Source organism: Folsomia candida, unplaced genomic scaffold (genome assembly GCF_002217175.1).
Source record: "Folsomia candida strain VU population unplaced genomic scaffold, ASM221717v1 Fcan01_Sc013, whole genome shotgun sequence".
Taxonomy (NCBI): domain Eukaryota; kingdom Metazoa; phylum Arthropoda; class Collembola; order Entomobryomorpha; family Isotomidae; genus Folsomia; species Folsomia candida.
In genome coordinates, this window is record NW_019091205.1 from 3,842,536 (window position 1) to 3,853,986 (window position 11,451).

At 38.2% G+C, this 11,451-nt stretch overlaps 1 protein-coding gene across 1 annotated transcript; it reads right to left on the reverse strand.

Annotated features, from left to right (window-relative positions):
- Positions 1-4,876: 4,876 nt before the first annotated feature.
- Positions 4,877-9,313, reverse strand: LOC110855602 (myrosinase 1). Its single transcript, XM_035856546.1, has 5 exons — positions 9,281-9,313; positions 5,879-5,903; positions 5,519-5,652; positions 5,295-5,446; positions 4,877-5,024 (listed from the first exon to the last, which is right to left on the reverse strand). Exons 1-5 carry the CDS (start codon positions 9,311-9,313, stop codon positions 4,877-4,879), a joined length of 492 nt encoding a protein of 163 aa, XP_035712439.1.
- Between the last annotated feature and the right edge of the window lie 2,138 nt (positions 9,314-11,451).

The window sequence follows — 11,451 nt, forward strand, 5'->3', positions numbered from 1 at the left end:
TTTCAAAGTTGTTAGCTATCAAATTTTGGAGGGATTAAAAAATAGAAAGGCATTTTTCGCATCTTGATTCATGGTGATTAACAATTTATGAACTTTAATATTGGACATACATACATACGCTTACATACATATACAGTTGTTTTGCGCATTTTTAAATACAAATAGTGTCAAAATAAAGTATGCAAGTGCAAGGTGAATTCAAGGTTTTAAAACTGATAGACATATACATATGTACTTGTCTGTTGATGACACAAGTTCTTAACGAATATTTCCACGGGTTCTATGGACATACATGTATTTAAATTCAATTAGCGAGCCTATACATCATTTATTCCCATTAATCGCTATTGTTCGGAAATCCATTTTCCAGAAAAATCTGCTTGAGACAATACGCCGACATTTTAGGAGTTCTCCGTCTTCCTGGATCGGTAAAGTTTACCGCCACCACGCCAAAATTAATGGAATACCCGTTCTGCTGCAAATACTGTTGGGTTTTTCGGATGTTTTACACCCCGCCTGCAATGCTTGCAGCTACGTCACGGCCTTATGCAGACATCATGTTGTGTTTTCATCCGACCATTTTTTGGGTCTTATAATGACTCCAAAATTATTTGCATATATTATCATGAATTTTAGTGTGCAAATTGTTGGTACTTGTAAAAAAGTGCGTTCTACCGTGATGGATGCTGCATAATGATCTGTCTGAACGACCATCACGTGACTGCAAGCATTGCAGGCGGGGTGTAAAAGTATCAACAAGGTCAACAGTATACGTACACAATTGGATCATAACTTTTGAGAAAATTCCCGTCAACCACTGTAAGTCTGTAATCGTGTAAACTTATGTACCTAACTTTCCAACTTTTGACGAAACTTGGGATCGTTTTTTGTTTTTAAAGCTATTTTGCTTACGAACTAATTTACAAAAACATTAGGAGATAAATAAAATCATAGGCTGTTTTTGGTTTGCAAGCTGATTTTCGTAAACTTACGGGTTACGGACGTAAGACTACTCTTCAGGATGGATTTTTCAGACACAAAATTTAGCAACAAAAAAAACTTCATTAGCATTTTGCCAACTGATTTTAATAAACACTCCCATTTGGTATACACACTTTGTAGTAAAATTCAAATAATACCATTGAAGAAGTAATTTATTCCAAAGCAATGCACCTGCCGTTTCACGGAAGAAATCCGTCCTGAATACTCGGCTTTGTCAATTCGGACATGAAATGGCTCATTATAAATTTTGTAAATCTATATTATAAGCTGGAAATGTTTGTCTGCAACGGAAGTGAAAGTAATTTTCCGTGATGGAAGTGAAAGTGGAGAAAGTTTCACTTCCCTTGCAAAGAGACATTTCCAGCTAATAATATAGATACAATAAAAAAATAATTCCGTGTAATTATGAACAATCCGACTGAATTTTCACGAAAATCAAATAAGCCCGTCGCCCGGTGGGAAACGGGCTTATACGCTAGTATTCTTATACAAGAGACCTAAATACAAAAATCGAAATCCTACCCAATCAAAGCCATCTAGCAGACTCCAAGCCACATACATGCGCACATTAACCCCATCAAGTATCACCGATTTTAACATCTCGTTGATATAATCTCGGTGAAAGCTTATCCTGCCGTAATCCTCCAGTCCGTCAGGCCAGCCGCCGTATCCATTCTCGAGAACGTAAATTTCCGGATTTCCGTACCTCATTTTTACCCAAGAAAGCATTTTTCTAAATCCCCGAGGTGTAACCGAGTTCCCGTGTAGGGAAACAGGGACCCATTGCGGGTCAGCGGACAGCTTAATGCCTACGAAGCCGAATACATCCCCCGTCTTGTTGGGTGCAGCTATTTCAACAAGTCGTGTAGTGTAATAATTAACCCCTAAATAATCCGAGGTACCTGAAATTTTTAAACAGGTGTGTACATACATATAATCTTAATAACTTGGTGAGGGGGTCAGTAGCAGAACTATAGATTCGGGGCCGGTATGTGAGCTGGATATGGGGGCCTAAATCTAAATTAATTGTTATAAGTGGGAGTCATTTTTTTCGGAAGTTTAGTTACGAAGTTTATTGCAACTTGTATTGCAACTAAAATTTTGCATCGAGGATACCATGCTACAAGTAGGTTTTTCAAAAATTTTCCAAGTATTTTTAAATTATGCTAAAAGATGAGCGAAAAATGCAGAAAATGCAATCAATTTCAAACCATGAGAAATTTCAACAGAACCTAGATTTTCAACTTTTCAGTCCATGCAAACATCGTAATCCCACCGCACCGTTGGATTGAAATTTATGGAGTTGGGCTAAGGATCAATCACCAAGCGTTAAAATTCTAAAATTTGGGATTAGAGATGGCAATTAAGGATTAATTAATCCCCAACCCTAATCGCAATCCTTACTCCTGGATTGACAAGTCTTTGATTATAAGAGGCCGCAACGCGGCCTGCAGAGACAAGTTATGAGAATAATTGTAGTGATTATGACCACGCAACATCAGTTAAGGAATATCTACTTGGACTGTGTGTGTCTGCTTTTTTTTACTCCTGCACCACTTGGGGCCGGTTGAGATAGGCAGACGGAGCTTATAAAAGTGGTTCACAAATGCGCGCTAAACTATTCGTGTGTAAATATTCCTGACTGAATGAGTGAGATATTGGCGCTTAAGATCTGTCTTAGGATGAGAGACCATCTACATGTCATCTTCAGATCCTGATGCCCTTTGCATATGTTGGAGTTCCCTATGAGTATACTAACGCCCTCAAGTGGTTTGATGCCATGGCCCCATTTGCGCCCGCCACACCCCCTCAAAGGTGGAAAAACACGAATAACGCCCTGTTTTCATGTACTTCAACTCAGAGCTCGGCGGATATCGGGTGAAAACCTCCAAATATCCGGATATATATCCATTTCCGGGCCAAAACCTCGCCCTCCAACCTCCATCCTCCAATATCCATCCCAAAGTCTCGCCCTCCAACCTCCAAATATCCGATATCCGGGCCAAAATCTCGCCCTCCACCCTCCAACCTCCAATATCCATGATATCCGCCGAGCTCTGCTTCAACTGTCATTAAAAATCAAATTTTGCTCGGATTTTAATGAAGTCACATTTTTGTGATCCCAGATACTTGGGTGGTCATATCCAGGCGCAATCTCAACATTTTTGAAATTTTTAACTTTTTCGAATAGTTCATGACCAGTGGAATGTCCAAAAAATTCGAAAATTTCAAATGGGTTGAGCTATCTACTGGATGTGATCACACAAGTATTTATCTGGGATCACAAATATGTAAATTTTATTAAAATCGGAGCAAAATTGGATGTTTAATGACAGTTGAAGTACACGAAAACGGCTTTTTTCGTGCTTTTCCACCTTTGAGTGGGTGTGGCGGTCGCAAATGGGGCCATGGCATCAAACCACTTCAGGGTGCCAGTAAACTCATAGGGTACTCCAATATATGCAAAGGGCATCAAGATCTGAAGATGAAATGTAGAGGGCTTCTCCTACTTATAGTTAGAACCAGTTCTGTATCTTACAGTACAGCCTGTGTACATATACTACATATAAACATTTTTGCGTCAATCAGGATGCATAAACTTTTTTGTTGTCCGTGGCTTCTCCTAAGGGGGTGATGCCAGAATGAAAATTTTCATTACAAAATTGAGAGTTGGGGAATTTTTGCGCTTTTGTCATGACAACCGTTCAAATCCATTGCAAAATTGCATGCAATTCCCGAACTTTTAATTTTTGAATAAAGACTTTCATCCTGGCATCACCCCCTTAGGAGAAACCACGGTCAACAAAAAGGTTTATGCACCATGTGCGGCAACTAAAAACAACTTGCAAAATGTGCAAGAAATAGTAACAGCTTTAGATTTACCAGCGTACAAATTTCTTCGAGTAATTATTCCTATTTTAAAATATTTTAATCGTCAATGAAAAAAATCCAATAATATATACACACAAGCGTCCGACGGACGGGGGCCGACTCATCTTGGGGGCCAATATGTGGAACCTCCGCCATCTACCCCTATTTGCGCCAGTGGAGGGGGTAGGTGGAGGGGCGAGGGGCTTGTCTACAAAATCGGGATTTTTTGAGTTACATAATTTGTGAACGGGCCTTCAGGTTCCCTTGTCAGTGGTGATGTTTGGTTGCACAGAATTATTTTTAAAATATATGTATTCCCTAAAAACTACCTCTGATTTCTGCAGATTCCGGCAAAGTAAAATCCAACCGTGGTGAAGCCACGCCCAAATTCCGGCACAACTTTTCCATAAAGTCGAGGTATCCAGGTGGATACGTTCCGAACACGATTGGGTGAGCAAAACTACCATACTTTTGGTACAAAGGTATGCATGATTAGTGATTGTTAGGAAACAGATTTGGCAACGTTCATAAAATACGTAACCCTAAATCAGCGACTTTTTACCCTCTCGTAACGGATTACACCAACTTTCTAACATGTCCCGTTAACCTATGTGAAACGGAACAACCCAACCCTTCCCCAGCCTCACCTACTAAACATATTTTATGAACGTTCCCTTATTTGTAAAACATTTACCGTCATATCCGTCACATAATCGGCTAATCGGTCCTGCCCTGAATTCCCTGGATTTTTTGCCTCATGCCAAATCGCAAGCAGTCCTATTCCCATCTTTCCACCTTGATTGGGACGAAAAACTCGGTCGTAAAGGTGATACACCCGCGCATGCGCTTTAATCACGTTGTGAACACACTTTTTAGCCTCGTCTGGATTTGTATGTCCTGGTGCAATTATCTGATGAAAATGTTTAACGTGAAAACAATTGATTGTCAAATAATTAACAATTATTATTTAAACTTCACCTCACCCCAAAAAGTATCCATAAAATCAGAGGGCAAACGGTTCGTTAAATGTGACCCATTTCCGGACACGATCTCCAAACAAGCGAAACGCGAGATGTGCAAAGTTCGTGAAGTGATGGATAACTTCTTCATTTGGCCAACCACCAATCTCCATCAGAGGTTGGGGCAAGTCCCTAAAGATTGAATTTAACTATAAAAATTCAACCACACAATTTTGTAGCTGTTTATTAAGGAGTCAAAACCCCTTTATGGAATTGTCTTGTCTATCTGTCTGTCCGTCCGCATCCACAATAACTTTAGCACGAATTAGAATTTCGAGATACAATTTTCGCCAACGTGGTTCTAATTCTTGAAGTACGGGATGAGTTCGAACATGGGCGTCGTTCGTGGCATTCCCTGTTCTGGGAATATGCTTTGGCACGTTGATTTGCTACACTGCTTACCAATGATGAAGGGTAACAATTGGTTCGATCCCATTTGCAATGAGGAGGTTAATCAGATTGTTGTAGTGCTGGATCCCCGCCGGATTTATGTAATCGATCCGTCCCGTGGGAAGAATTCTGCTCCAGGATAAACTGAAGCGATACACGTCAGCCTTTGATTAATTAAGTAGATAGAATACAATAAAATGTAATGAATTTTCGATCAAATGTAAATTTATGTATACCGCAAAGAATTTTAAAAGTGAGACGTCCTCGTGATAAGCGTGATACGAATCGGCTGCAATATCGCCGGTACTTCGGTCAATAATTTTGTTAGAGTTGCGATGTACGAATTCGTCCCAGGTGTTAATTCCCTTCCCTGGATTGTTTAAAGTGAGCAGTGTAACATTTTACAATTAGAATAAATGCCCCATTTGGTACAATTTGTAGAGAAATTCAAGCATTTCAAGTTAAGGACAATTCAACTTAAGGATTAATTTAATACAAAGCAATTAACTTGTCGAATTAATTTCAATTAACATTTCGCTTGAAAAATCCGCCTCGAGTAAATGGGATATGTAAATATATAAAAATGTATGTTTTACCATCCTCTCTCCATGCTCCCTCTCCCTGAATGCAAATGCAAATTTGTCAGGACGCAAATTTGATTTATAAGTAGAGTCTAGGCGAAAATTATTGAGGCAATTCGCGTCAGCTTTCGTAAGACCGTAACCATACATATACATACTTTGATATTTAGATGGAGGACATTAATTGGGACGTAAATTAACGTAAATTAAATGAAAATTAATGTCAAAAATTTAAAATATTTTAAAACTAATAAAAATTACTGATTGTTTTGTGTTTAGAAAAATTAAAAAGTAAAAAAAAACATAAAAGAAACAATCTACCACGGGAGTTTGAAGGATATGCATAACTCTGTGACCATAGCTACGTAAATTTATAAACTTTTGACAACAACTACCAATAGCTCTTTTACAATTTAAGCTGAAATATGCAATTACAAAACCTTATTCATGAAGATGAAATACATATTTTTCGTTGTTAAGCTAATTTTCGAAAGTTTACTTTGTTATGGGCTTATGTATTTACGAGGAACTTATGTATTGATGTGAAACGTCTCACAACAATTAAATAGATATTCAAAATACTGTCATATGTACAATGAATTAAAGGAATTGAATAGCAAAATAAAATTCCAACTAATCTTAATTTGTTATTTACCTGATAACTGGAGGAGGCATAACCCTATTGAAAACCCGGGGGAAAAACGTCGTACAAAAACCCGTCTATTTCTACCCCAGACGAGCGTGAAGCGAGATTCAGGATGACAACGGTAATTAATGTCTTCATTACAGATATGTACACTCCTTCCTGGGGTAGCGATGCAATACGGAAATTTGTACGGATCGTTTTTCTTCATTGTATACATACAGATTTTAGCTTATCCATATTAATGGAATTTTTGCGTTGTCTGGCAAATCAGTAAATAATTCCCGAGTAAAAATTTCCTGCACAAATTTGGCCCAATTTTCTGCAGAGAGATTTCTGAGAAAACCTATGCAGAATTATGCACATACGGTTCTGCAGAATAATAGCGGCACACATTTTCTGCAGGATTATATAAAAAAAGAAATATACAGAATACAATATGCATAGCAATTACTGCAGAATTCAAAACGCTGATTTCTAGTCGGGAAGTTGTATAATGGAACAAAAGAATGCATAGTTAGATAATATGGGGCCGTCCATAAATTATGTAGCACGTAACGCGAGGAGGGGTGGTCCAGGGCTCCAAACATATTACACATGTTAAAGGGGGGCGCGAGGTGGTCTATAAAATCGAGCTTTTTACGTTACCTATGTTATGTACGGCAGCAATAAATGCTGCATATTTTAAATCATACTTTTTCTGCATCCTGTATATGTAAAGGCATCGTGTTTATTTAAAAGGACACCTCTGTACTCCCTTTATTTTTCTGGCCCTATATTTACCCAATTTTCTTAGAAGTTACTTTTTAAGTACGGTTATTCGGTCATGGACGCCTACACATCTGCTTAATTATAAATGCAAGATGCGAGCTTACTTTTTTTCGTATGTAAAAGTTTCTTGAGGTTCAGAGATGGCCATACAAAATTTCATAAGCGCCGTATATATATGTATGTATGTATGCAGGTCTGCGGTCCAAACTATCTTTGGCAAGTTGTAGGTATTTTATGCACACAAAATGTAATTGCAAATATGCAACATTTATATTATGTAACTATGCATGTTCGTTTGTGTACCTTATTTACGGATTAGCAGACAATGCAAAAATTGCATTAATATCTATCAAGTTCATAAATGTGTATATATATTTAGTTGACAAGCATGACCCGTAGGAATTAACATGCTGTCTAGCCACCTCACCAAAGAGCGGTCATACCTGAATAATGAGGACATTAACTTTAATAAACCCGGCTTACTTTTCTGATTTTAAAAATTTTTGTTATGCAATTTGCTAGAAGTCTAAATAAATTTCCGTATAAATAACTCCCTGTTTTTGACAAATTCTATGATTTTAGAACATGAGATATTAGCGTATGCATAATAAGCCCGGCTGTCGCCTGGGAGAATGGGTTTAGTTTCTAAAACTCCACGCTATTTTTTATGCTTAGTTGACATTCTACAAGCGAAGCTAATTTTTAATGAATGTTAAAGTAGCAGGGTTTTAAAAATTTTTAAAATCTCCCAAAAATTCTAATATCTAACTATTCAATGGGTCCACCTCACTATCTTTTCTGCATACCCTTGACTGATTTTAAAGTACAGTGGCCAAACCTGCGTACACGTACTGACTTTCACTTCACTTTAACCTTGTTAAGTGGCCTAGATATTCCAAAAATACCCCTATAAGATAAGCCCCCCAGATAACCACCATATAGATAACCACCATTTCACAACTATCCTAAGATGGTTTTGAGATGGTCAGACATTTTTTAATTCAATTTATATTGATTTTTCCCCCTTCGACACTTGGCTTTCTTTATTTTCACTTCCCTTTCGGGAACTTACTGTCAATTCCGGTAGAGAAAGACGTTTCCAACGTATAATACGTGGTGGCCATAAAGTTTCTGATGACTCAAAAAAATTTCAAATCTGTTACTGAAACTTATTTGTTGTTGTGTTCTCGGGACTAATTTTTTCTGAAAATGTCCCCATGACGTTTGTCTTCATTTGTGAAAAAAATTATTACAATAACTCAACGTTTGGATGAATGATAGGGTATACCAGAAAACCATCCGAAATTTGGGTTGCCTGAAATACTGTTAAGTTGTGGAGGAACCGGAAGTAAACATGGGAATAAATTCATCCAGGACGATCCACAAGACTCCTATACAACACTTGGAATGCGTTTTTAAAAAGCATGTGCCGAAAATCTGGTACCTTTACAGTAAAGTGTTAGGCAGTCCTAAATCAAAGAGATTGATTTAATGGATTAAGGTAGAAAATCTGTCGTTCTACTATCCAGAAACATGCAAAAACCAGTGTCTTGGATCACAAAGCCTTCAAGAAGTTCCCTGAAACCCACTTGTCGGGCAAAACTCTCCCCATCGAATTCATTTTGGCGATTTTTTCGAGAAAAACGGCTGCTTGACTGCATATGAAAAGGGGTTGGAAATTTTGGGTACGCACAAGACCTGAATAGATGGTCATCCTGTGGCAAATCCTCACTATACAGGGTACTTAATTGTGTATAGAAACGGAGTTCACGAGGCAAGGATTCCAAAAAAAGACTACATGTAACGGCTTACGGTGGGCGCTGCTCTGGAGGCGTGATGGGATGGGTCATCAGCTTGGCTTGTCAGTATATGAACGAAATGTTTTGCAGTGACCACATCTTGGCTATGTATTTCGATACTATGGAGACTAAGCAGTTTTTTCCAAATTCCAAAGAAATTCCATATTGACATGGTAGAACACCTACCCACACTTCAAATGTTACCATTTGATTTTTCGAGCGACGGTCGTTTACCATCTTGGCAAAGATGGTTTGGCTCGGAATTATCTCGGACATCAACGCAATTGAAAATTTAGGGTCCTATCTCAAAAGTATGGCGTTTAACGAACGTGTTCCGCGTGATACTGCTTCCCTGATTCGACGTTCTACATACGACGTTCTACAAAAAACTTCAGGACCTGCAAAATCGACTGGTAGACGCACAAATTACTTGTGCAGAACATACCATAAACGATTTGGTTAATAAAATTTCTTCCTTGCGAAAATAACCCTCGTTCAAAACAATGATTTGCCTCATCAGAAACTTTATGGCCACGATGTATAGATTTTGTTAAATCGAAATAGTTGGTTTTGATTTGAACCTATACCAGCCTGGAGTTTGCTTCCACCATCATTATCTTATCGAACTTTTTTATTTTACAATATATTTATTTAGGTAGGATTATTTTTTTCCCGGAATGTTTTACGAATTAAAAAGACGTATCTATGATAATAATTTGCATCTTAATGGTTTTTTCTAATTGGAACATTTTCTTGGAATTGATGCAAACTTGTATGAAGTTATAAAAATATATAAGAATTCGCTCACTTCCTAGCATGACAACTTTCTTTGCGTGATTTATGCATGCAACTAAACTTGGATGATTTTACATAAATAGCATGATACACATGTAAGACGTGTCAAAATAATTATCATTGATTGTCCAACCGCGCTATACTTATTTAGTCATAGAAACGTCAGATACGCGTACTCAAAATGGAAAGTTCAAAACTTTATTTTATCCATTTCCTTTATTACATATTACATAAGAATGGGAGCATCTCGCTCTTATGAACCGTGACGATGTGCCCATGAGACAATAATGCGTAAGGAGACCGTTTAAAAGCTAACCCAAGGTTTTTGAACGGGACGGCCAATTCATTGGATACTGGGCGTTCCTTGTCAACTCATCTGTACACCGAGGACTCATTTTTTGTTATCCCATCCGTCCAGAAATAGCCTAATTCAAGGGTGAAATTTTGTAAATACATTTTGTAGAGTACTAATTTCTTGTGTAACTTACACCTAGGGGTCACATTTATTACTCCATCCAACCATATAATCTCCTCCCAAACTTGAAATGCAGCCAGTTCCATTCCCACTTGGTTACATTTATCTCGCGCTTCTATTTGAGTAACCTATATCCAAAGCAACATCGTTTATTTACTCATCATTTACAGAGCTTCTAGCGTGGCGAAAATGAAATTGCAGCTTCCATACGAGTCCTCGGCAATTCGAGTACAAAGTCATTGAGAGACGTCAATAGTTATTGGGCATACTAACTTGGTTGTATGTACCAACATTTAACTCGATACTCCAAATTAATCTAAAATTTATTTGTCACAAACGTAAACAATTAGTCTTACCGTTTGCATTTCAAGGAAATAATCTTTCGCATCATTCCAGGTGCCCAGATACATGAATGAAGCAGGCATTATTGGAGAATGGCCTTCAGGTACGATTTCCACTCTATTTAAATCCCAAAAGTAGGTATTCAAACTGGTGGACTGCTCAATCTTGGTTAAGGAGATAGGTGCAACTTCTTTAATGGGGCTTGTCGCACCGACAATCCCACTAGTTGTCGATACGGTCACCTCGCGAAAACACAGGATTTTGGCCAGGTTGTTACTCGCAGATCCATAAAAAGTACCCTCACGTGAATTAAACCAAAGAGCAGAAGTTTCATAAAGGTCTATACCCAACCCCCTGGCGACTTCACTGCCGCTTGTATGCCAAACGAAGGACGATTCATGTATGAATAGCTCAGCATCTGTCCAGGGGTGATGATTAAAATAAGGACAAAATAAGGTATAGAATTAAAGCATTTCTTTCGCCCCAGTTTGTGGTACCGGTCATTTCAGGAGATGACGAATTGAGAGCCAATCAGCTTCCTCTGGGCTGTCTACCTGTGCAAGTCTCATTCCCTTTACGGTGCAAGTTAATCTCGCCCCTGTTGCAGATGTCTAATGTAACAGTAACAATGAAATTTGTAATCAAACAGAACCAACCGTTGAACAGACCGACCGGGCATATAATTAGGTATGTTATTTACACGAGTCTCATTCTCATAGTAATACTCCTTGTTTCCAAATTGCCCGAGGAAGACAAATTCCGC

Excerpts from the sequence above, each read along its gene's own strand:
- LOC110855602 (XM_035856546.1), bottom strand. The coding sequence starts at position 9,313 with ATGGTAAACGACCGTCGCTCGAAAAATCAAATG. Across the intron at positions 5,904-9,280 it reads GTCGCTCGAAAAATCAAATG|GGAGAGGGAGCATGGAGAGA; the intron begins GTAACATTTGAA and ends ATTTGCATTCAG. Across the intron at positions 5,447-5,518 it reads CACTTTTAAAATTCTTTGCG|GCTGACGTGTATCGCTTCAG; the intron begins GTATACATAAAT and ends AATTAATCAAAG.